The sequence below is a fragment of the Equus quagga genome, chromosome 11, assembly GCF_021613505.1.
Source record: "Equus quagga isolate Etosha38 chromosome 11, UCLA_HA_Equagga_1.0, whole genome shotgun sequence".
Lineage (NCBI taxonomy): Eukaryota > Metazoa > Chordata > Mammalia > Perissodactyla > Equidae > Equus > Equus quagga.
Genome location: NC_060277.1, coordinates 65,258,000 through 65,283,429, shown reverse-complemented (window position 1 = coordinate 65,283,429; position 25,430 = coordinate 65,258,000). Strand labels below are relative to the sequence as shown.

General features: G+C 54.8%; 2 protein-coding genes across 9 annotated transcripts in view; both read right to left on the bottom strand.

The window, feature by feature from the left end:
- PIK3R6 (phosphoinositide-3-kinase regulatory subunit 6) overlaps positions 1-4,039 on the bottom strand; it is a 53,567-nt gene extending 49,528 nt beyond the window's left edge. For all 4 annotated transcript variants that reach the window (XM_046677458.1, XM_046677459.1, XM_046677457.1 and 1 more), the window contains exon 1: positions 3,902-4,039. The gene's annotated coding sequence lies outside the window, so the exon portion shown is untranslated. The remainder of the gene's footprint in view (positions 1-3,901) is intronic.
- Positions 4,040-13,101: 9,062 nt separating this feature from the next.
- The window catches only part of PIK3R5 (phosphoinositide-3-kinase regulatory subunit 5), a 77,694-nt gene continuing 65,365 nt past the window's right edge, over positions 13,102-25,430 (bottom strand). For 2 of the 5 annotated variants that reach the window (XM_046677846.1, XM_046677845.1), the window contains 12 exons: positions 22,773-22,947; positions 22,030-22,183; positions 21,275-21,358; positions 20,311-21,022; positions 20,017-20,179; positions 19,562-19,687; positions 18,918-19,046; positions 18,657-18,750; positions 18,358-18,434; positions 15,676-15,921; positions 15,087-15,199; positions 13,103-14,973 (listed from right to left, as the gene is read on the bottom strand). In XM_046677846.1, the coding sequence (XP_046533802.1) occupies positions 14,826-14,973; positions 15,087-15,199; positions 15,676-15,921; positions 18,358-18,434; positions 18,657-18,750; positions 18,918-19,046; positions 19,562-19,687; positions 20,017-20,179; positions 20,311-21,022; positions 21,275-21,358; positions 22,030-22,183; positions 22,773-22,947 (2,221 nt within the window). In that variant the 3' untranslated portion in view covers positions 13,103-14,825. Of the gene's footprint in view, positions 14,974-15,086; positions 15,200-15,675; positions 15,922-18,357; positions 18,435-18,656; positions 18,751-18,917; positions 19,047-19,561; positions 19,688-20,016; positions 20,180-20,310; positions 21,023-21,274; positions 21,359-22,029; positions 22,184-22,772; positions 22,948-25,430 lie in introns of all 5 variants that reach the window. The other 3 variants (XM_046677849.1, XM_046677850.1, XM_046677848.1) reach the window with 3 other exon arrangements.

The window sequence follows — 25,430 nt, the reverse complement described above, 5'->3', positions numbered from 1 at the left end:
TTGATGCTCAGAACACTGGCAAAGGAGACAGTAGTCCCATGGGAAGGGGGGACACAGACACAGGGGCGAGAAGGACATTGTGCTCTGCCACAATCACACGGCAGGCACCTCTGCCACCTGCACAGAGAGGGGATCTGTGACAGATCTGTGGGGATGTGTCTCAGGTCCCATCTTGGACAACCTGGGCTGCAATGTCCGACAGCATCTTTTGTGCCACTGAGCAAGCAAACAGCATGTCAGAGCTCAGCTCACATGCCCCTGCCCTCTCCCAGCTCCCCCAGTCAAACAGCAAGAATGTGACATCACAGGAAAGAAATACACCAGCCTCGGCTGCAAGTGGGGAAGTTCCCAGCAATTGGCGTAGGCAGCATGGAAAGTAGCTGGGGGGCAACTCCCAACAACCTGGGAGGAGCCCCACGGTCACCTCACTGCAGCCTCTCACCCTACACTGCCTGCAGCGTTCGTTCATCATTTCATTTGCTCCATAGCTGTTGAGCTTTACTACATGCTGACACTGTCCTACAGACACAAGGTAGGAAAACTGGGTCTTCGATTGAAGACCTCATAAATGGATTTCATCCACCCACCCATTCACTCATTCATTCAAGGAATATTTATTGAGCCCTTTCTATATATTGGACACCACTCCAGGTCCTGGGGATGCGGCAATAATTTAAAATAGACAAAAACACCTGCTCTCACAAAGGTTGCACTGTAGTGGGTATGTCATGATGGTGAAGGGGCAGACAATAAACTCAGTAATTAAACTGTGTATTAGATGATGATCAGTACCATAAGAATAAGGCTGGGAAGGGGACTGTGGGGGTCCAGGGCTGGGGGGTGCCATGTTTAAAAGGGCAATCAGGGAGGTCTCACTGAGGAGGTGACATCTGAGTAGAAACCTGCAGGAAGCATGGGACCAAGCCAGGCGATATCTGCAGGAAACGCATTCCCAGCAAAGGCAGCAGTGAGCTGAGCACTGAAGTGGGAGGGATCTGAGGTTTTCAAGGGACAGTACAGCTGGGGGGCAATAAGCGAGGGGACAGTAGGAGGGTGTTGGCAGACAGTTCTCCACGGGTTTGTGCCTGCCTTATGAGCTTTTGTTCCAGATCATCTCTTCAAGGTTTGTATGGTGAACGCCTTGGAAGAGAGAGCTGGTGTCTCCCTCCAGGGCAGAGGAGAGACCCACTTGCTCTCCAGTATAAGAGAGACAACGTCTGCTTCCAAGGCAAACGTGGGCAGCTTGGCTTGCAACCCACTGTGAAAACTGAGGTGCCTAAGCTCAGGGCTCCTTGGCTGTGATGCACAGCGCCCACGTGAATCTGCCTCAGTGCTGCCCCCATGGGACCTGGGGGACAAGGGGAACCAATCAACATGACACTCAGGATGCTTTTGTGCTGTGACTGATGAAGTCCTTTGTCTCTGACTCTAGAGTCTCGTGTTTTCGCCAGTGTCCCTGAAACTGTGGCGGGCTAACTTAGTTACAAGTAGGGTGAAATCTTAGACCCTTCTCAGTTCTTGACAGAGGAACAAGATCAGAGACAAGGAATGAATGGATGAACACACGTGTGAGTGAGTGAATTGGGATTCAGAGGGCATTCCTCCCTAAACACAGAACATTAGCAAGGAGCAGTCTTCAGGGCGGGTGCAAACACACAGCTGGTCACTGCCTTGGGGTAAAATAGGCCCCAGGACTGGCCATAGGACCATGGAGGTGGCTCTAGGGGATGCAGCAGAAAGAAGCCAAAGGGAGCTCATTTGCAGCTGCTGCTACCCATAGTTGGTGCAAGATAAGGGGGAAGATCTCCCTGCCAAAGGAAGGGCTGAGGAAAGGATGTAGAGGAGGCTCTGAAGAGGCCTGGCTCACAGTGTTTCTCAGTGAGAATCCCAGGTTCTGACAATCCCCTGCCCACCCCAGCACCCCAACCCCCCACTGCGGGCTCTGAGGGCAGGCCATTCAGACAGAAGGACATATCACCGGCACTCCCTATGGTCTCCTCTTCCAGACTCAAACTCAAACCGGGGAAGAAAGACATGGAGTCTCCCAGGACCACACCTCTGCCTCCCTTCTGTCGTCCCAGCCCCACTCTGGTGCAGAGAGAAGGGACCTCCCCACGCTCACTCGCCGCTCTGCTGCTCCCTGCGTTGATCCACTTTGCTCTCGTCCCACTGGTGCTGCCTCAAGGCTGCAGGGTTCAGGGGCAGAGGCTATCTCCAGGACGCTGAGCTTTCCTGCCCGTGGAGACAGGCATTCTTGCCAGACAAGACTGGTTCTTTGGTTTAGAGCATGTGGTCGCTGGACTCACAGGGAGGGGTGAAGGGAGTGGAAAGGCAGAGCTCAGAGTTCCGAGGGGGCCCCTCAACCCTCAACCCACATCCCATGAGGCCCACTTGGGCTTTCCAGGTTCCCGAGGGGCTGGGGAGGTGAGGGCCCTGCTTCCCTGTGGACGGGGCAGGCCTGTTTCCTCAGCTGTGTCTGCCACTGGCTGGGAAGGAAACACCTGGATGCGAGAGAGCTAGTCTGGCAGGGGGAGCATTGTTCCCAGGGGCAGGGAGCCTGGACGCAGGCTAGGAAGCCCCGGGGACAGATGACAATGATTGCAGCCTGGTCTTCATGTCCCCTGTGTCGGCAAGGAGCCCTCTAGGAGATAAGAGAGGTGAGCAGCAGGCCCTGGAGAGAGGCCCTGTGGCAGTGTGGCTGGGCAGGTAGCATACGGTGCTGCACTGCCTGGGTTCCGAGTCTCTCTGTTGCTACGGCAACCTGGCCTAGGTTCTTAAACCCTTCTTGCCTCAGTTTCCCTATCTTTGAAGGGGACCAAACAATAGCACCTACCTTCTACGGTTATTGTGAGGACTAAGTGAAATGATACTCAAAAACCACTTAGAGCTAAACAAAAAAACGGAACAGGCCCACGCCTGTGAGTCTCCCCAGACTCCACGCTCGAGCAGCCAACCGGAGTCGCTCGCTGTCCTTTCCTTTAATCCCGACGTTCACACCCTCTTTTCTGCTCTGTGGGTTTCACGCTTTGTTCCCATCGCTGGGATACCTGTTGCCTCGTCTCTGCATGCAAACCCTCCCTCTCAAGGCTCAGACGCCACCTTCCATGAAGTCCTCCTTGATTTGCACCCGGAGGTCTCTCTCTGCCTGCACAGGCCACCTTGCCTCGATGCGGGCCCTGGTGCCTTCTACTTTCTATGTTAGTCACTCATAGCCTCAACCCCCACACCAGATGGTCAGCTGCTCGAGGACGGAGACCTCGCCTTGGTCAGACCCTGGTGCCGGCTGCACACGTGGAAGATGCTCGATCCATGAGTGTGGAGAGAACTGGCCTAACCAGCATGAGTGTCACCAAATTCCCCAGAAGAGGGATGGACAGATGATGTCCCAGAAGGGGTGCAGATGGGGACCCAGAAGATTCACTCTGAGTCCTGCACCTTGCTCACCCACACTGCAATTTTGGCAAGTTGCTTCATCTCTGTGGGCCTCAGTCTCCTGAGCTATGAAGTGGGCGTAAAGCACGTATCCAGCCTACCTCCAATTGCTCGTGAGGATCCAGTATTGGCGAGAGTACTCTACAGCACCAGACATGTATAATTAGGCCTATTACTATTGGCATTTACAGGATTTGTAGAAGAAAGGAGAGGTCTTCTCACAGAGTCCCATGTCCTTTCTTGTGAAAATGAATTGAGCAACCTTCACTTGCAGAGTGGTCCTAGTAGCCACCGTGTCTGGGTAGCCCTTCTCAGGAAGGCTGGGCCTTGTGTTCGCGAGATCCAGGGGCGTCTCAGCCCCTCACGGGCTCCCCTTCCAGCATCCCTCCTCCCAGCCCCGCCATCTGCTCTGCTCAGATCTGCCTCTCCCCGGTCCCTCCCTGGACACCCTACTCCAGCCAGCACCCACCTTGGCTCAGCTGGGCTCCTCGTGTCCTTCTGCCGATCAGATCCCCTCTGTCCTGCCCAAGGAGGCTGCCAGCCCCTGACGCCTCGGTATCTTGGAGGAGCCCCAACGGGTGTCTTCAGTCTCGCCTGCAGCCTCCAGACCTGCAAAGAGCCCCAGCCTGGCTCTGTCCCCGCCTCTTCCTTCCCCTTCCCATGGCCCTCAGAGCTCCTCCCAGAACACATCCTGCTGTGAGGTCGCTTCTAGAGAAGCGTCTGTGGTCACCCACGGTCCCTGGAGCTTCTGCATTCTGATCCCGTGGGCAGGGGGCACCTCCATAGTGCCCTTCTCTGCTGCTAACTGAGCGGTGTTGCAGGGGGCCCTGACCGCTCTCCCTAGCTCCAGACACACCAACCACCCCCACACCCCGACACTGTCACCAGATGGCCCTCAAGCTCCTCCAACTCGTCACGAACAAACCAAGCTCGCCACTTCCCCCTCTAAACCCACTTCTCTGCTCCTTACCTCAGATGAGAAACCTGGGCATCATCCTTAACACCCCTCTCCCTTACCTGTTACATCTAAATGGCACAAGACCTGTTACTACTTCATGAATTGTCCCCTTCTTCCCATCCCCATGGCTGTCCCTGCTTCATCAGGCCACCGTTGTCTTTCTCCTGAATTACTGCAACAGCCTGACGTCTCCCACCAATCCTGCTTCCACCTCACAGTCAAAGGTCTCTTCCTGTTAGTGAAACACAAATCTGATCACACTGCACCCTGTTACAACCTTCAATGGCTCCCTATTACCTTCTAGAGAACAGCCAAACTCCTTAGCGTGACTTGCAAGGCCCTTGATGTGGTCCTTCCTTAATTCCCAGCCTCAGGCTTTATCCCCTCACTCTGACCCCTCCCAGAAATCCTGAATGATGGCGGTTCCTTAATGATCCAGGCCGCCTCGCATCTCCAGGCCTTCACATGTGTTGTGGGAGTCTTCTCCCAGCCCTCCTCCCGGCTCACTGCTAGTCATCCTTCATTCAGCAGAGAAGAGTGAAAAATGAGCTGGAGAGGCAGACGCCGTGGAGTGCCACGAAACCTGGGGGAGGAGATAGCGTCAAGGAGATGCTGGTTAATGGTGTCAAAGACTGCAGAGAATGAAGAGAATGAAAAAGCATCAGCCGACCTTAGCAATCAGGAGAGAGCAGCGCCAGGGAGCAGATCATCTCCAAGGTGACGTGTTTGCTAGTTTGTCATATTCTTCCCTTTCCTCACATTTTGAAGATAAGCAATATTTTGGGGAGTCTCCATTCACATTTCTAGACTTTTGAAAAGCTCACAGACTCTCTGCTATCATCCAATTTGGCCTAATGGATAAATGGCTCTGGAGAGAGACAGATTGCTGACAGCATTGTTTGAACACCTGGATTTAGCTATGCCTGAGACCCTGCTGCCTAGATCTACTCTTAATATGATCCAATAAATTCCCCCATTTTTAAAGTAAGACTGTTTGAATTGGGTTTCTGTCACTTGGGTTTCTCCCTTGCAAACAAAGGAGAAGTCACTGATCTTTTTCTGCAAGGGCTTGAATGGGTTCTGTTCCATCCCCTCCTTTGCAGAAGAGGCCATTTGAAAAAAAAAAAAAAATCCAGAAATTTAAATCATTTGCTCTATGGCTCAGCCTCCCTCCCATATCAGCTTCTCTTCTGTCCCCCTCGTGTGGCTGGAATCACCTTCTACCTTGCATCTTTGTTCTTGAGTTCTTAGGCCACATGTCTGCCTCATCCCTCCCCTCCCCTTCAATAAGTTCTGGGACAGCAGAGCCTAGGTCCATTTATCCATTTTTCTATCCATCATGGGAGAAGAGAACGTTTGGCTCATTAAATAAAACAAATGGATGAATGGATGAATGAAGGAGAGCATGAATTAACAAGGGAACTAATGAGTTAAATGAATAAGTCCAGGACAGGATAAAGAACCAAGAGCTCAGCCCCCTCGGGTTCATGACTCAGCAGTGGCTGGGCAGTGTGGCCATCGCGGGCAGCCTCTCTCCTTATCGGCTTTGGCCTAACTGAATCGGAAATCACAAGCTGATGTTGGCCTCTTGTGGCTGCACGACTCCTCTTATCATCAGCTGCCGTCTCTGCAACTGCATTGGGTGTGGTAGCCATGGAAGGGGTTGCTTGGTGAGGGTGGACAGCCCCAGAGCTGTCCCCTGCAAGGAGGAGCTGAGGCGCCTTCATTTTTGAGGGCACACAGCTGACAGCCAGCCAGGGACAAAGAGAGAGTGAATAGAGGTGGAGGGAGGAAGGGCCGAGGCCCCCAGACCTGCTCCCAGCACTCCATCCTACCGTCACCGAGGTGGGGTGACACTGCCCTTTTGCTCCCAGGGATGCCTTTCCTCTCCACATGCTCTTCTTAGGGTTTGTTTAATCTGGGTTTTCCAGGCTAGGCTGTTGCCAGATTTCCCATCTGCACCAAGCCCCTAGGAGCAGCCCCAACAAGGCCACTTGATCCATCTGCCGGGAACTGAGCGAGTTGGGGTTCCCTGCACTTACTGCTCTAGTTCCCAGATCACCTGGCCAGCTAGGGGAAGCAAAGCCGCTCTGCAGCCATCAATGCCCCGGACACAGACGCAGAAGGCTCCCCATCTATCGCCACTCCTCCCCCTCCCTCTGTCACCATCCACCAAGTGAGCTGGCTCGCCCCTCTGGGCACAGCTGGGACGGCTTCTCAAGTTCCTCCATCTCAGCCTCAGCGTTCAGAACACCTCAGGGCTACCAAGTGTCTTATCTTTCCTGCAGACACTCGACCCTTCTGTTCCATCCTCATTCCTCCTCTCAGAAGAGCCCCTCCAGTCCCTTCTATTCAGAAAAATACTTTTTATTTATTTTCCTGTCTATTACAAAGCAGCTGAGAGCTTTAAACAAATTAAATTAAAAATTCAATTTTTAAACAAATTAAATCCTCTTGTTACTGTGGTGGCAGGGGGACCAATGCTGGGACTGGGGTGCACTGGGGACCAGGGTATGGGAGTCAGGCAAGGGTGATTTACTTTGAATACAGGAAACCCAGGGTGCCCTGTGCCCCTGCCCCTGCTCCCCCTTCTGTGGGAGTTATCTCTGGGATCAGTCAGCAGCAGACGCAGAATTCATTCTCTCTTCGAGTTTTCTAAGGAATCCACTCACAGAAAATCCTAATAAGCAACGGAGATTTTATTGAAGATAACATTGAGAGGGTGGAAAAGAAGTGTACGTTACACGTCTCTTAGCCAGCTGTTTACAGATCCTCCATGGATCTGTCCGTGTCATCGGCCTGGTAGGCTGGGGTATGGCAGGGTTTCCCTTTTCTTTCCCTTTTTCTCTCCAAGAGACCCCAACTCGCTAACTCCTGTTTTCTCCCATCCAGACTGTTTTCACAAACATATCAAAGTCCTCTTTGAAGCGCCTTCAGGGCACTTCAGCTCCGTTGTCTCCCAGTTTTTACACCCCAAACTCATTAACGACACCCAAAAAACAGATGGTTCTCTGGTTGGTAGGACCCATTCTTAGGAAGCCGTGAGAGGTAATAAACCAGAAAATAGGTGTTATAGAAACACATTTTACTTCATCTAAACAATCACCTCATGAGTTAGGACAATCATGGACATGGGTCGACTGGAGCTTAAAGTCTCACGTAACTGGTGGCTGTGGGACTTGAGGGAGGGAATGCCTGGTCCCGGGGTGTCCCACAACACCCCAGGGAGGACCTGCAGGCTGAACCCCTTGTCTCTAAACTCCACTCCAGGAAGACCAGGGCAGTCGCATGGCTGGTACCCAGCTGATAGGGACCCCTGCTTCCAGTGAATTCCCTCCAGTCCTCACACCCAAGGCCCAGGGAAGCAGGGGCAGCAGGACCACACCATGCTCTCAATCAGGGCTCCACCATGTGTGCTCTCTGGACCAGCAGCATCAGCATCACCTGGGAGTTTGTTAGCAACTAGTACTGTCTGCTGTGGGTGTGGAAAGGGAGAACAGTACAGGTGTTGGGAATTTCCCATCCTTTACCTGTGGGAGCGTTGTTCTGTGGGGTGTGTACGTGCGCAGAGTTAGGACTAATGAGGTGATGGCTATAAGAGGCAGATTTAGGCTTAATATCCATCCACTCAGTCTTTCAGCCATTTTTCTTATTTTGGGCAGGAGAAGAAGTTTTGATTTTAAATACCATCAAAGTTCTTTTTTTACAATTTTAGTGTTTAAAAAAATTACCCAAGCAATTCACAAATATATTTTTATTGTAAAAACACTCAAACGTTATAGAAGTATATAGACTAAAAAAGAGAGCCCCTCCACCCCCACCTTCCCAGTTTCTCTTCCTTCCCCACCCAGTGGTCATCACTGTCCATAGCTTGGAGTGATTTATACAAACTGTTCTTCTAATCGCTTTGTTTCCTTGGAGATCATTATATATCAGTATGTAAGGATCAACCATAGTCTTTTCTTAAGTTTAAATGTCCTCATTTTCTGGACTAGTGACATTTACATGGGTCGACATGGAAAAGATACAGAGAAATGCCAGCCCACTCCCTCTTCCACAAGCCACTCTTCAAGTTGGTGGAGAAAACTTCCCTACCCAGGGGGTTCTTGGCAGGTGCACCTGTCTCCCTCCCCAATTCCTTGGTGCCCTCAGGCCGCTCTGGGACCCTCTGGGACCAGGTGAGGGGCAGAGAGAACTTGGGGTTGCTGTGGAGGGTGCAGCCTGGTCTCTCCTTGCCTCCCTTCTTCTCAGGTCAGCCTGGAGAGGAAGGCCACGTGGACACCCCTTCCCTGCCCCCAGCCCCAAGGCTTTAGCTTCCTAATACCACGGGTTCTCCCCGGGGCTGGAGGAGCTGAGCTGGGGGGCTGGCCTGCAAATTTCCCAGAATGCCGAGGAGGTGCTGGAGCCTCTTGTCTGTATAAAATACCTACTACAGTCGCTGTTTCCTTCTCACAAATGAATTCCCACCAGGAAGAGGGCCTGGCCAGCAGGTCAAGAGGTTGGAGGTTGACTAGGATCAGCGAGAAAACTTAAAGATGCCAAGCCTTTATTATCTATGCAAATTGCTTCCCCCCATGCACATGTGCACACATACATGCATACACACATGTACACACACGCGCATGAGACACGCCTCAAAAAGGGAGACAAGCACCCTAGCCAGGCTCTCGTTCGTTGGAGCTGCCTCCAGCCACACGGGCCCCTCCTCCTCTCTGGGTCTGTTTCTTTATCTGTAACCTGAGGGGAGGGAGAGCCTGTTCGCAAAGCCCTCGCCAGCGTTCTCAGCCTCCAGACGATCCTGGTTCTGGCCTCCAAGACTCGGGGTTATGGTTTTCTTAGAGAGGGCCTCTGGTCCCAGTGATGAGATGCCCCTTCTCTTGGGTGAATGGGGTGCGGGTGGGATTGGGGCGTGGGGTAGGGCTGCCCTGCTCCCCTCCCTCCCCTCTCACTTCCTTCTCCCCAGAGGTCTCAGGGGACCCCCTTGAGCCGGTTCTTGGGCCTGGAGCCACACTTGCTGAAGGCTTCCTTCCTGACCGCCGCCCCCTCAGCATCAGACAGCACAGACTTGCCTGGAGCCCAGCCAGCCCACTCCGCCCCAGCTTCCCTCTCTTCCTCCAACGCCCTCCCTGCCACTTCTGCATCCCCACCTGAGGGTGCTTGGAGAGCGCAGCTTCTGTTTTGAAGCCGTCACAGCTCCTCCCGAATTCCATTATGAGGAAGCATCCCTCTCAGATATCTGTGTGAACTTTACTGTTCTGAGCCTCAGTTTCCCCACCACTCACATGAGGGGGTTGAGGGAGTGGCATAGCTTGGTGATTAAGAGCAGGGACTCTGGGGCCCGGCCGTGTGCCTTGAATCCTGGCTTCCCCTTTCGCCATCTCTGTGACTTTAGGCAAGTTCAGTTTCCCCATCTGTTCCATGGAGTATAACAGTACCTACCTCATGGGGCTGTGGGGAGGATGTGCACGATAACACAAGCACGTGAAGCACAGAGACCATGCTTGGCACGTGTGCAGTAATGGCTGTGTAGTGTCTGCTGATACCTCTCTTAGCGTGTGCCAGCCAGACTTCAGTGGAGTTCCCCTGACCAGGCTGCAACGACTACGAGGCTCAGCCTTCCAGATTCTCTGAATGGGCAGTTTCTTCCCACTTACCATGTGCAGAGAGGGGCACATGCACGTGGCTGCTGTGGCCACAGGTACCTTTCCAGGAACCACACACTCAGAATTGCCGGGTATTGTGGACTGAATGTTTGTGTCCACCCAAAATTCATATGTGGGCCAGCGATGTGATGGTATTAGGAGGTGGGTCCCCTGGGAGGCAATTAGGTTTAGATGACGCCATGTGGGTGGGGCCTCCATGATGGGATTAGTGTCCTTACAAGAAGACAAAGAGAGGCCAGAGCTTCCTCTTCCACCATGAGGACCAGTGAGAAGGCAGCTGTCTGCACACCAGGAAGAGAGCTCTCACCAGATCCTGAATCTGCCGGTGTCTTGATCTTGGACTTCCCAGACTCCAGAACTGTGAGAAATAAATGTCTGTTGTTTAAGGCCTCCTAGCCCTGTAATGGCAGCCTGAGCAGAGGAAGACACCTGAACCTGGACACAGGTGTGCCTGCCACATGGAAGAGAGAAATAAGGTGGCACAGGTGGGGACAGTCTGCTACCGGCCGTCTTTGCCCCCAGAGAGATGGGGAAGGCACCCTTCCCTGGAGAGCTGGCTTCCTTTACCCCAATTTTACTGGTAGGGTTGGGGAAGAAATAGAGGGATCCAGAGATTTGGGAAAGGAGGGAGCAGTTTCTCCCCCAAGAAAACCGAGAAGCCCTCTTCCCAGGGGTTGGCTAACATCCCAGCGCTGGAGGGTGTGGTGGGTGTGACAGTGGGGAGGGGGAGTCTGAAGGCCCCCGCAGGCACCAGACAGGCAGGGTACACACACATCTCCTGCGTGTGAGAAGCTGCAGGGGCCAGAAACCTCTCTGCTGCCTCTGCTTCGAGCAGACTGAGGACGCTGCAGGTGTTCCCTACCCCAGGGGCTGTGGGAGAGCTGTTCCCTGGAGGAGGCATGACTCGGATGTCAGGGACCTCAGGGAGAGGTCTGAGGATGGCGACAGACCACTACGTTCCGGACCTCAGAGGAAGCTCCAAGGCAGCAGAGGAGAACACATCAATAAATTTGACTTCATTAAAATTAAGACCATCTGCTCGGCAAAAGGCACTGCTAAGAGAGTGACAAGGCAAACCACAGACTGGGAGAAAATATTTGCAAAACATGTATCTGAGAAAGGACTGGTGTCCAAAATATACAACGAACTCTTAAAACTCAACAAAACGAAAACAACCCAATTAAAAAATGTGCAAAAGATCAGAACAGACACCTCACCAAAGAACACATACAGATGGCAAACAAACACATGAAAAGATGCTCCACGTCATAGTCATCAGGGAATTGCAAATTGAAACAACAATGAGACAAAGCCAAAACACAGGCAACACCAAATGCTGAGGAAGATGTGGAGGCACAGGAAGGTTCGTTCATTGCTGCTGGGAAGGAGAAAGGGCACAGCCACTTTGGAAGACAGTTTGGCACTAAGAAAACCAAAACTAGACATACTTACACCATATGATCGAGCAATTGTTCTCCTCGGTAGCTACCCGGATGAGCTGAAAATGTACGTCCACACAAAAACCAGCACGGGAATATTTATAGCAGCTTTATTCATAATAGCCAAAATTGGCATCAACTGAGATGTCCTTCAGGAGGTGAGCGGATAAACAAACTGGGGCACATCAGTACAATGGAACATTATCCAGCAACAAAAAGAAATGAGCTATGAAACCCAGAAAAGACACAGTGGAAACTTAAATGCATATTGTCAAGTGAAAGAAGCCAATCTGAAAAGGCTACATTCTGGAAAATGTATAATTATGGAGACAGTAAAAGATGTTTGGTTGCCTGTCTAATTAAGCTAATAATGGCTTCAATTTCTTTAACATATATTAGCCTAGTCAGACTATCCATTTCTTCTGCCAGATTGGCAAATTGAGAAGGGAGCTCTCAGTTTAATTGATGATCCTTTGAAGATAAAGCATGTTTTTTTTCCTCTGGGTATCTTTAAAATCTTCTCATTGCCTTTTCTTCCCCAGGAGTTTGACAATGAGACAACGAGGGGGGTGCGTGTGTGTTTGTGTCTTAGAATGAAACTCCAGACTGCATTGAGAGTTCACCAGTTTTTCCATTATTATCCTCTCTCTGTTTCAGAATCCAACCCAGGGCACCACATTGCACTTAGTTTTCAAGTGTCTTCAGTCTCCCGTGGTCTGTGAGTTTCTCAGTCCCTCCTTGTTTTCAGGACACTGACCTTCTAGAAGGTTACTGTCAGATGATCCTGTCAAATGTCTCACGATCTGGGTTTGTCTGATATTTCCCTCATGATTAGACTGGGGTTACTGAGCTTTGGAAAGAATATCAGAGGTGAAATGCTCTTCTCACGTGACTTTGTTTTTATCCTGTGTGACGGCTGCTGAGTTTATTGAATCTATGGGTTGATGAGCTTCATCGATTTTGGCCAACTGAATGCTGGGTGAAGAGTGACTGTGCCCGGTCCAGACCCAGCCCCCAGGAGGCATCACAGGTCTCTGATTACCCCTCTGTGCTACCATGTTGGCTAAGGTGCCCGAGGGACCACCAGAGCACACCTGAACCCAACCTGCAGCTTGGGGCCAAGCCGCTCTGAGCTCAGCCTAGAGCAAGTGATCCCTAGACGTCCTGTTAGATGCAGGAACAAGAATAAAAGGTCACAGTTGGAGTCCACTGACTGTCAGGTGTGCTTCACTATTTGCAGGAGCCAGAGCATCCCACGGTTCCTCCTTCCTCCATCCCGAGCACTGGTGCTGGGGGCCTGGTGCTGACCTACTTCTCCCGGGCCACAGGGGTCCTCCACCACCCCGTCACCTCCTCTTCTCTCCCTCCCTATGAGCCAAGTTTAAAAACAGCCCCAGATCCAAAGGGCCAGCACTGAGCTCACTTCCCTTCCTCTCAGCAGCACGATGAGGCTTAAATGATACAGTGTCAGGGAAAATTTCAGCACAGACATATTTTCTATAGAGAGGAAAATTACAAAAAGATAAAGAAAACAATCCCCAAGAATCTTATTTCTGCTCTATGTGAAATGATTTATGCGAACTGTCCAACTAGCAGTGAATTGTCACGCAGCAAAATAACTGTAGGTCATGAAATGCAGGAGTAATCAAGTTTTATTTGACAATAATATTAAATTCCGTTTGCTTATTCTAGGACATCTGTTTATCATGTAGTAGGCCAACCTGCTCACACAACCAAAAATTGAAGGTATATGGCCGACCACTCTTCTGGAGCCTGGAGCAGGTACAGATGGCTAGGACAGGGGAGGACAGTGGTACAGGGAAGCAGCTGACTCTGGCCACTTCTTTCAAGTCGTGAGTACTCTGGGTTGGGGTTTCACGGGCTCCTAGAAGCCCAGAACCTTTGGAGCAGGATGGAGCAGGGGGAGGAGGGGAAGGAGCGACTCTGTGCAGGATACGATTGTCTGCTTCCATGGTACTTTCCCCACCTCTCCAGTCCAAATCCGGGGCCAAACGCCGCCCTTCACACTTGCTTCTAACTTCTCAAACCCCTCCAGCCTGGCAGTTTTAAATTTCTGGCTCTCATGCTATCGTTCATTTACCCCAATCAGTTACTAAGCTCCGCGAGGCCAGGCACTCCATCCTCTCCTCCTCTGGGATCTTGCCCACGCTCCAGAATGGTGCCAGTGGACTTTGGGGCTGGAAGATTCCACACACAACGTGCAGCAGCCCAAGGAGTGATATGGGAGTGAGGGGCACCGGGGCCAACCTGGGAGAGGACGAGGTGAAGGCTGGGGGCACCCGTGCAACCCTCCTCTTACCCTGACGAAGGAAATTCCTTCTCCAGAGAACAAAACTGACCAATCCTTAGCCCTCGTCTCCTTCTGTTCCGCCTCATCAGTGATTTGGGAAGGAGAGAATGGAGAGGATGCCCGAGGCCGTGAGAGCATCCCAGTGCCAGGCAGGGGAGTCAGCGTTTAGGGGGAAAGGCTGCGAATCGTTACTAAGCGCCTGCTCTGAGCTAGCCGCTGGGCCAGGCGCTTGGCACACAACCTCCCTTCCATGCTTTAAGGAGGCCTTACTTCCACCATCTTAGTGCTCAGGAAAGGCAGGCTTGAAGGAGCTAATTAACTTCCTTCTGGTCCTTTGGCTGGAAGGGAACCGAGGCACTACTCAATCTAAGCCTGTCCTGTCTCCCAAAAATCTCGAGCCAGAAAAGGGCTCCAGAGAGAAGCTGTTCCAGGTCCTGACAGTAGACAGGTAAAGTGTTAGTGCTGTTTCTCCAAAGACCCAGGGGATTCGAGGGAGAGAAAGAGTGTGTGTGTGAGTGTGAGTGTGAGTGTGTGTGTGTGGGAGAGAGAGAGAGAGAGGTGGGGAGGATGGTACTGAGGTCAGAAAGAAGAGTTTCATCCACGTTCCTACCACCTGAACCCCAGAGGAGGGAGACGGAACTCCACACACACATCTCTGGCCAAGTAAGGGGTGGGCCTGGCCCAGGCTGGGAGAGGAAGCCTACACCACACTCCAGAGCACCAGAGCCTCAGATCTTCTAGAAAGGCTCCTAGACCACGCCAGTGATCAGGGCCTTCAGAGGTGAGCTCCCCATCCCTCTCGTTTCTACGTGAGGAATCTGAGGGGCTGTGTAGGCAGGCCCCTCTCTCCCTAATGCCTGTTTCTTTCCCAGAGCCCTGAGGCCCCAGAAACCATCCACCCCCTGCCCATTGCAGCACCCACAGCAGGACCCGACCCAGCACAGGGCCATTCAGTTCTCCAGAGGGAGCACGGCCCTCACAGCGACTGTCCTGCCGGGAGGGGCTTCCCGTGCAGGCCGGTGCTAGGGCAGAGCTCCACTGAAAGTCATGATGGGCAGACAGAGGAGGGAGCAGATGTCGGGCGTGGCCTGGGCCGGCAGGTAGGGGGGCCTCTGGGGTGGGGAGCAGAGGCTGCTCTTCTCTGGCTTGTAGCAGGGTGAGACCTCACACCTGTGGGGCAGGGCAGGAGTAAGGGCAGGCCTGTGGGTGGGGGTGGGTGCAGAAATGGACCCTTCCCTGGGACCCCGTTTTGCTGAAGCAGAGCCGGAGGCCCCCTTTCCTACCTGACCACACTCTGCAGGATCTTCCTCTCGTCCTGGTCCAGACACACGGCAAAGGGGCAGGTGTTGGAACCGATGATCTGCACCTTGTCCACTTTGATCTGCGATGTGCTAATCTGGAAGGGAGGCCCCGGTCAGTCCCCAGAGCCCCGGCCACAGAGCTGCCAGCCCTGGTCAGTTCCTTCCCTTGGAACTGCCCAGTCAGGTCTGGGGGAGCCGGGATGGGAGGACAGCCGGCTCGGGGGGGGGTCCTGAGGGCTCCCTCAGGCCCTGCCTCCTCCAGCCTCTGCTCTTTCCTGAGTCTGGAAGAAGCAAGCGCCCCTGAGGAGAAACCACACCACCCATTGCCCTCACCACGAGAGCCCCAGGAGTGCCTCCGCCTTGGACCCAGGGCCCTACTCCCATCCCCCACAGCCCCTTTCCACACCAACGCATCCTCTCCCAAGGGCACCCCTTCCTCCCAGACACCCCACCACTCCACACCCATGCACGCCCCTCACCTGGCCTCTCTCCCACCCACATGCCCCCCGAGGCCTCGGACACCCCTCCTCATGCACACGCACGCCCGCTGCTCTCCCGGGGCGGCCCGCACCTGGTTGAAGCCCTTCTTGGACTTGGAGTTCTGCCTCTTCACCACCTCGGTCAGACGGAGCGTCAGCGCCTCCGTGCTGGAGTCTGAAGGGCAGGGGGGCTCAGGCCTGGCTCGGAGGCCGCCCGCCCCCCCGCGGCCCACACGCCCCTCACCTAGCTCCTCCGGCATCCGGCAGGCCTTGTGGAGGTTGACGGAGGTGCAGACCTTCTCCATGTTGCTCCAGCGACTTCGTCCACTGATGGCCCCCTGGAAACAGCGGAGCCAGACCCATTCAGCCCAGGGTCCCCCGCGCCTGCCACCTCCTCTTCGGAGGGACACCCCAGCCCTGCCAGTGATGGGGGTCGCCCGCAGTCAGCACACCCCAGGAAGCCCTCTCATTCTCCCGAGTCTGCCAGCTTCTTCACCAAGAGCCCCTGGACCCCTGGACAGAGCTTGGGGACTCCCAGGAGGAGTGTCAGCTCAGTGGCTTGGTCCGTGAGCACAGGAGCTGAGAGCACCTCAAGGTGGGGTCTTGATCTCCTTCTAAGCCCAGAGCGAGGAAGAGACCAGCCACGGGCCTGGAGTCTCCGGCAGAGCCAGGCCGGAACCCCTCTTTGGGTCCTTGTCTGAATGTGTCTTTCACTGGGGACTCCAAACCCAACGGTGTTTCTCTTGGCTCAGCTTACTCGACCTCACAGGAGACTTTGATACTGCTCAGCCGTCTTCTCTCCTGGTTTCCCCACCGCCTCCCTGGCCTCTGCTCTGCGCAATCACCTCCCTCTGCCCACCATCCCATGATGCAGGGCTCAGGACCTTCTCCGAGGTCTTTCTCCACTAGGGACCTCACCCGTGCCCGGCTCCATGACCACCTAGACACCCGTCTTCACACTGGACCTCTGAGTTCAGGCCCATCCATCCAGCTGCCTGTTCTGACTTTCTCCTTCTACCTCTCAAAGGCACCTCCAAGTCAACACGACCTAAAACAAACTTATCATCTTCCCCCACTGGACCTGGGCTGCTTCTGAGAAAATGCTAGTATCATGGTACTCACTCAAGACTGAAATCCAGGAGTTTGGCCCTCTCCTTTTCCAAGCCAGCCCTGAGCCCTGCCGCTCAAGTAATCCACATACAGCTCCCATTTCTCCATCTCCAGCACCAGCACCAGCACTCCCTAGTGTGGGTGGCCCACATTTCTCTACTGGATAACCACCAGAACCTCTTAACTCGCCTTCCTGCATCCCTTGTGGACCCGGCCAACATGTTCTCCACAGAGCTGCCAGAGGGCGCTGCCAACATCAAATCTGATCTTATCACACTCATTCCTAGCCCCACCCCAAACTTAAACCCCTTCAAAGGATACCCCATGCTCTTGGGACAAGGACATAACCCCTCTCATTGCAATCGAAGCCCTTGGTATTCTGGCCCTACCAATTTCTTCAGCCTCACTTCATCATCCTGTTCCCACTCACTCTCTCTGCTCCAGCCCCTCTGGCCTTCCTCCAGAGCCCTTTGATATTCAAGTTGTCTCTCACCACAGGGCCTTTGCACATGCTGTTCCCTATACCTGGAGAACACACCCCTCTCTTCTTAGTTTAATTAACTAACTCCTGGTTTTCTTTCTAATGTTGACTCCATGTCCCTTCTCAAGAAAGCCTTGTCTAAATTTCCTGACTGGGTTGAATAATCCCCCTAGAGGTTCTCACAGTTCCATTTACCTCTCCTGCATCTGTGTGTCACAGTTGTAATTATACACGTTGTGGGATCACCTCACCCATGTCCACCACTCCCTCTAGACCGGAAGCACTTTGTTCCCTCTTGTGAATGTTCCTGTGCCCAAAACAAAGTCTGGGACACAGTAGGTGTTCAACAAACACCTGGCATGTAGGACTCAGTGAGGGTCAGTCCCTCCTGCCCACCACTTTGGCCACCAAGTGTAAGGTAGCCCCATCATCACTATCCCATCCGCCCTTTTACTGCCTTGTCATTGGTCACCACTCTTTGGCATTATCTTGGCCATTTTTGTCTCCCAGCTTCTTGTCTGTCTCCCTCCTCTGGGAAAGTGAAGGTGGGCCTAGCCCTCCCTGCTATTTCCCCTTGCCCAGCACGGAGCCTGGTACGAGGAGGTACTAAATAAATAGCTTTTGAATGGCTGAAGGAAGGAAGCAAGGAAAGGAGGCAGGAGATGAGGCAGGAGGACGCCCCCTCTGGGGGCCCTCTGGGGGTCCAAGTCTCCCTGGCCTGTACCCCGGGGTGTGATGCGCTCAGAGACCCATGCCCTCTCGTGTGCTCATGGGCACCCCCTCCCACCCCTGCCCCACAACTCTCCCCCCACCAAACCCACCTCCCATGCACCCGGCCAGCCCCACAGCCCCGCAGCCCCCGGCCTCTCCCTGCTCTGCCTCTGGAAGGCCCAGCCCTGCCCCCTCTCGCCCAGCCCTGGAGCCGGGCCCTAACGCCTCATGGAAGCTGCTGAGCACATTCAGGTCAGGGGAGAACACAGCAGGAGGGGGCCTTTGGAGGCAGAGGGGGAGAGGGAGGTCCACTCCCTCCCCTCCCCCTTCTCTCAGCCTCCAGGAGAGCCTGGGAGCCCGGGAGCCTGCTGCGGCCCTCCGGCTTCAAGACCCAGAGACAGGGGGTCGGGCTCTGGCAGGGAAGGATCAGCAGCAGATCCCGGAGAGGAATGGGCCACAGCATCAGTCTTACCTTGCTGTAAATAATCTGTAGTGTTAGAGGGATGGCCTCCCGGTCACCATCGATGCCCAGCCTCTTGCTGCCAGGACCTGTGCCACACATAGACCCTTCATTTCTTCTCTCTTCGGGGGCCCCTCAGAGACCCTGGGACTCCGCCTCCCTGCCCCACCTCCCTGATGACCCCTCCTCCTCAGGGTGCCACCTTCCAGGCCCCGCCTATCTCTAGCCCCGCCCCCAGGGGGGCCCCACCTCCTAGCCCCATCTAGCCCGGCCTCCCCACCCATTTCCACTGGAGCTGAGGCAGCACCCACCCGAAGCCTTGATGGCGCGTGTGGCAGCAGAGTGACCCAGCTCCAGGGAGTGGATGAAGATCTCTGTCGTCTTCTCCCCGGTGATGAACGTCAGCTAGAGAGGGCAGGAGCGTGGGCATCAGTGTGGACCTCCCGCAGGGGCCCACCAGGCTCCTCCAGCACAGGCGGGCGGTAGGGGGGCGGGTCCTGCAGGGCGATGCTGACCGCGGGCTGCCAGTGAGCGTGGAGCGTGGGGCGTGGGGTGTGGGGTCTGGGCCTTACCTCTGTCTGATAGACCTGCAGCAGCACCGGCCGGGCGGCAAAGCGGCAGTAGTAGAGCAGCATGTCTGCCAGGATAGGCAGCTGGGCAGGGGAGCCCTCCAGGGGCCGCGAGTCAGCCTTCAGAGACTGCTGTTGGAGGGTTGGGGCCCCACGGGAGGGACAGGCGGACAGAGTGAGAATGGGAATATGAGAGGAGGAGAGACAGGCAAACGCAAACACACACACACACACACACACACAGAACAGAGACAGAGAGGCAGAGGGAGCCAGGCAGAAGGATGGTGAGATGGAAGCAGGAAACAGAATGGTCAGGGGAAGACCCACAGCCCGGCCCCCGTATCCTCCTCACTGAGCACATGGGCCTCTGGGGAGGCCCCTGCCAGGTTGGACAAAGCTGGGAGTTCAGGACGAGGGCTGAAGCCTAATGCCCCGGACCCTTCTGAGGACCCTCCCTGTCACAGTAGTGACCCCAGCCCTGGGTTCAGGCTCAGTCTTGCTTTCCACCCACCCTCCCTGCTGGTTTCCAAGTGAGCCCTGGTCCTCCACGGAGGCCTCAAGTAGATCCCCCAAACTAGGGCCTTCGAGCAAAGCTCGGTGATGCAGCCCGTGGGCCCTCTCCCCCGACCCAGGGGCCATGGACTTACCTGGCAGAGGACTTCAGGGGGCAGGTGCATGAGGCCCAGCACGTTGCGCTCATACCAGGGGTCGAGCATGCCGAGGTAGTGGGAGATGTCATTGGTGCTCTCCTCCCATGGGGCCGTGCCCAGCTCCTGGGGCAAGGGGTGAGAGTCATTCCCAGTCACTCAGGAGGCCTGCCATGAAAGCTCCGGAGCCCTCGATGGCACTTGCAGCCCCAATCTGAGCTTCTCCCTGCCCCTGCACAAGTCTGACAACTTTCAGTCTATGTCATCCAGCAAAATGCCATCCCCACGAGCAGGGCAGGGACCACTCCTGGGGGTAAGGCCCAGGCAGGAGGAGGTACCCCATAAACACAGGTGATTGCTTTTGGTGACTTCTAACCAATCCCCTTCAGGTAAGTGGAACCTGCTCATGTCCACTCTACTCTCCCACCCCATTTGGTTCAGGGCTGGGGACATACTGCAGGGCTGGGGTGCCTTGGGGAGTCTGTGGGGAGTGGGGGCGTCTGGCTCCGAGGGGATGGGCAGGTGCTGGAGCTGGTCCCATGGCTTCGCTTCACGGGCACGTAGAAGAACTGAAGCTTGAAGAACCGTGTGAGGAGTGGGCGATTGTTCTCCAGTTGCCTGGCAAGAAGAAGATGGTGAGAAGGGAGCTCCTTGGTCCCTCTTGGACCCTAAGCCTCAAGCCCCAGATTCCACCAGTACCACCACCCTGCTACCCAGGGCAGAGTGACACCCCCCCTTACAGCTCTTACCTCAGGTTGCTATACGCCCGAGCCACCTTCCCCGAAATCCGATCGGAGCCGAAGACCACGACACGTAGCGTGGAAGCCTTGGGGTCCTCATCCCCACTCAGAAAGGGGCGGCGGCGCCGATGGCGTGATGCAGGGGCCAGGAGCCAGCCAGGCAGCTGAGCGCTGAGCTTGGGCTGGGGCAGGGAGCGGGAGCGCTGGGCCCGGGTGGGGGGCAGTGTCAGGCTGTCCAGGGGGCTGCAGAGGCTCCCAGCCCGTCGCAGGGGCAGGGTATCCGAGCTGCCCTCCAGGCTCCGAGAGTCCCTCCGCAGGACCAGCTGGCTGGTGCTCTTGAAGAGTTTATAGATCCTGTTGAACTTCTGCCCAGGCCTGCGGTGGCCCCGGCACTCCTGGCTGCCAGGCTTCTTGGGCCACTCAGAGGAGCTCTCCTCACTGTCCTCCACGTAGCCACTGTCCATGCCATCCGAGAGGCCGGAGACAAAAGAGGTCAGCAACTGGCGGGAGAGCGTGGGCCCTGAGGCCTGGGACAAGGCAAAGGACAGGGCGGAGTCGTGGGAAGCTGCCGAGCTGGTGGAGAGCACTGAGTCCCTCTCGGCACAATGCCCATCAGTTTCCAAGTCCTCCTCCTCCTCCTCCTCTTCCTCCTCCTCATCATCCCCCAGGATTCCTGGCTGGAGCAGCTCCTGTTCCTTGAGCAGGATTTCCTGCAGGATGTCTGCAGGGAAACAAGGGGAGGCAGTGTCTGGGTGTCTGGGCCCTGGAAACCCCTCTCACACACCCTTGGGAGGGGTGACAGGCTCAGACAGAAGGGAGCTGAGAAGAGGACAGAAGGAGGGTCAAAGCCAGCCCAGGACTCAGAGCACTGCCCCCTGCCCTGCTTAGAGTCTGCTCAGGTGGGAGGGCTGGTAGGGGTGGGAGGCAGCCGCACAGCCCCGGGGCTGAGAAGACAGCCCCAGCCGCTGCTTACCGAAGCTGTCCTGGTTCCAGCTGTAGGTGTAGCACCTGGCGACAGGGATGGGGATGGTGCGCAGCTTGCCAGGTTTTGCAGTGCCTGAAGAACAAGGCGGGCAGGGGGTGAGGCTGGGAAGGGCCTTGAGACCGGTCCTCAGCTGAGAGAAGAGACCAGAGATGGGAGAGGACCAGCCAGGGCCGCACAGCTGGGTGGGCCAGGGCTGAGCTGGAAGGCGGGATGCTGGCTCGCAGGCAGAGGGCCTTCTTTCAAGCCCACCGTGTAGATGCCGTGTCTTTTATAAGCTGTGAGCACGTGGCCAAGTCACAGTGTCTGTGCCTCATATTACAGGGTCCAAACGGGGAAACACTGGCACTATCTGAGCAGGTGTTTGTGGGAATGGTGTCTCTTCTAGATGGACTTGTAGAGAGGGTGTTTCCCAGGGGCTAGGTGGGGCCATGTGACTGAGGTGGGCTCAAAGGGATCGTGCAGACGTGATGTGTGCAACTTCTGCATTATCTTCCGCGTAAAACAAGCCCCTTGCCCTCCATTAGCTCTCTCTTTTCCTCCTTTCACGAGCCCTCACGTGACGGTAACCCAACCCTAACGCTGCAGACAGGAACCCGGCCCTGGGGGATGGGGGAGCCAGATGTGGAAGAACCTGTGTCCCTGACTGACTGCGTGGAGCAGAACCCCCAGGCCGACCGGGCTGCTCACCTGGGAGCTGGGACAGGCCATGGGGAAGAGGGGCCCCGCTCTCCCGGGAGCCTCACCTAAGACACCAGGAAAGCCGGCTTTCTCTCCCACCGCCTGCAGCTTGGTCCTGAGCCACTGCCGCGCCTCCGCTGCATCCCCGATGCCAGATGCCAGCTCCTGGGCCTCTGCAGTCTCCGTGAAGATGTCCTCGAGCTCTGCCAGGGTCTTGGACTGAAAGCCCAGGAGGAGACAGGCTTGCTCCTGTACCACGGCCTGGCTGCCGACTTCTCCAGCTCCCAGGGTCTTATTGAGGGCAGCTGTGACCAGGCCATATCACCCACTTCTACCCACGGCAGCTGACCAAGGAGCCAGGTCTCCTCCCCCACTCCCTATTCTCAGCAAGTGGTCATGAGAGAAGCCCAGAGCCAGGGCACTGCAGACTAGGGAGGGACTTCAGAGGTTACCACTGTGGCCCAGAGAGGGCAAGGCGCTGTCCAGGGCCACACAACCAACCTATTACAGAACCAGGCCTGGAAGCCAGGTCTTCCAGCTTCAGCCTAAAGCTTGTTCCTATACCACCCAGCCCATGCAGTCCTCTGAGGCTCTGTGCCCAGCCCCACTGCCCAGGGTGCCACCCACCTCGGTCAGGACCCAGCACAACAGAAACCCTCTCAATGAGGCCAGCCCTCCAGCCAGTGCCCTGCCATGTCACTAAGGGTGAGGGAGGCCAGTGTACCCGAGAGACCAGCACTGACATGGAGCAGAGAGGGGACTGTGCCGGAAGGGGGTGGTGCTAAGCCCCAGGGCCCCAGGCACATACCTGCAGCCTGCAGTGCAGGCCTGGGAGGTCACAGTGGGCCCCAAAGGTGGCCTGGAAGGCATGCAGGAGCAGGGTGATGTAGGCGCTGTGGGGCGTGTGCCCAGGCGTGCTCAGCTTGTCGGCCACGGCGAGGAACTCGGCCTGCACCTCCACTGGGTTCAGCAAGAGCACGGTGCTGGGGGCCCAGAGGACAGGTCGTGGGCACTGGGCAGCCACAGCTCACCCCCTTGGAGGCCCGGGCCTCCTCACAGCCCAGGCAGGGCCTGAGGCCAGGGGCTCGAGGGTCCCAGTTCCAAGAAGAAAGCTCATTGTCTACTTTTGACTATTTTTCAGCTGGTGTTTTCAAAGGCCTTTTAAAAATTAAACTTAATTTTCAAAAATAAATTTTACATTAATTTTAATCTAAATATTTTTCCTATAGGATATCTGAATGGATGCAAGATTACTCAACAGGACTGTATTTTAGGTGAGGTGGCTTGAAGCTGGGTGGTCATTTTGGGAGAAGGGGGAGGGAGCAGGGCACCCATGATGTGTCCTGCAGTGTGGCCTGAAGTTTCAGCCCATGCCCTGCTTTCAGGCCAAGGCTCTCGGCACGGGGTGACATCTGCCAGGAGGAAGGGGTGCCACGTCAGGGCTGCACCTGACTCCTCTGGTCCCAGGGGACGCCTTTACTAACTTCCAAAGCCATCACACAGGCTAGCATGGGCTGGGCGGATGGGGGCAGCCGCCTCTGTCTCCCTTCTTCCTGGACCCCTGACCCTCTCTCTCTTGGTGCCAGTGTTGCAATTTTTTCATCATGTAAAATTTCAAACATACTCAAGTGTTAGGAGAACTGTGGACCCTAAGGTGTTGATCCGTCAGTTAACAGTTAACAAAACCTGGCTGTTCTCAGGTCACCCACGCCAACCCTCCATCACTGCATTTTTTTGAAACGTATTTGAGCATCGTGGTATTACACCTATAAATGTTTTAGTATGAACTGCTCACACTTGCTCTTGCTCTCACAAACCTGCTGTGTTTAAACCCAGTGCATGGGGCCGGCCCAGTGGTGCAGCGGTTAAGTGCGCACATTCCACTTCTTGGTGGCCCGGGGTTCGCCGGTTGGGATCCTGGGTGCAGACTTGGCACCGCTTGGCAAAAGCCATGCTGTGGTAGGCGTCCCACATATAAAGTAGAGGAAGATGGGCACAGATGTTAGCTCAGGGCCAGTCTTCCTCAGCAAAAAGGGGAGGATTGGCAGTAGTTAGCTCAGGTCTAATCTTCCTCAAAAAAAAAAAAAACACCATAAACCCAGTGCAAAGAAGCACCAGGCAGGAGGCGTTCCCACCAGTTTCTGTGGACGTCTGTCCCAGAGCCGGGCCCCAGGGTCAGGGCACAGCAACAGGACCAGGCTCTGTCCGAGTCCCCATCATTTGGGGAGAAACTAATTTTGATTGCTCTATTTGTAAGAGAAGGGAGGGGAGCTCAAGTAAGCAACCTCTAATGAACCCCTCTCCATCACTGAGTGCCGGATCATTCCTTCTGCAGTCATGTGCTGAGCTCCAGTGTGCAGGACCAGACCAGCCAGGCCCACGCCCTCACCAACTGCTCGCTTTCTCTACACGCTTGTTCCCCGCTTATCAATAACAGAAGTGAGACCATCTCCTTGCTCTAAGCTCTTTCTACTAACCTCTCTGTGCCTTAGTTCCCTGATCTAAAAAATCTTTCTCAAGGGTTGACATGAGGATTGAATGATATAGCGATGCTTATAACAGTGCCCAGACCTCAGTAAGTGCCGGAAAGGCAGTGGTGTTTTCTTGCCATCCACCTGCCTCGGCCCACTGGAGATGTCTTGTTTGCTTACTAAACTAACCTTTACTAAACATTTTTATGTCCTTTCTGTCCCTCTCAAAATATACCAAGGACTTTTGTGTTTGTTTTCACCTAGAAAGAACTCAATAGCTGTTTGCTCAGGGGGTGAGTGAGCATTGAACCCCCAGGGCTGAGGACGGAGAGGGGCTGACGAGGAAGATCTGTGAGCCGGTGATGCTGGGTGCTCCAGGCTCCCAAGAGTCCAGGTGAGACGCACCCACACACCTGGGGACCTGCAAGGGCCCTCAGAATGGAGGCAGCTTCTCTAATGCTTTCCAAACTGCTTTACCCCTGAGTGGTAATGGAATCAGTTTGGGGAGTCGCAACCAGAAATGCTTTTTAAGTGAAATGGAACAGAATGGGACAGGCTCGTCCTATGGGGTAGGGAAACGTTTCATGAAATTTGTTTCAGCTCTGTGTGTGTGTGTGTGTGTGTGTGTATACATGCTAGGCTGTCATATAAAATGCATTTCTTATTATAGGTTCTGGTCCAAAAAGTTTGGAAAATGCTGTTTTCATAATAGGCAGAAAGATATGGTAGAAAGAGCATGGGCTTTTGAGTAAGACTGAGGTTCAACTCCTGACTCAGACAGTTACTAGCTGTGTGACCTTGGGGAAATCACTTGACCTCTCTGACCTCCAGTTTCCTCATCTGAAAAGTGGGGGTGAAGTGAGGTAATGTGTGCCCAGCACCTGGCATGATCAATGCAGGTGGTTTTAATCTTTTTTTTTTTAAGTCTCAGATCTGTTTAGGAATCTGATGGAAGACCCCTGGTCTAGAAAAATGAACCTGTGCACAAAACATCA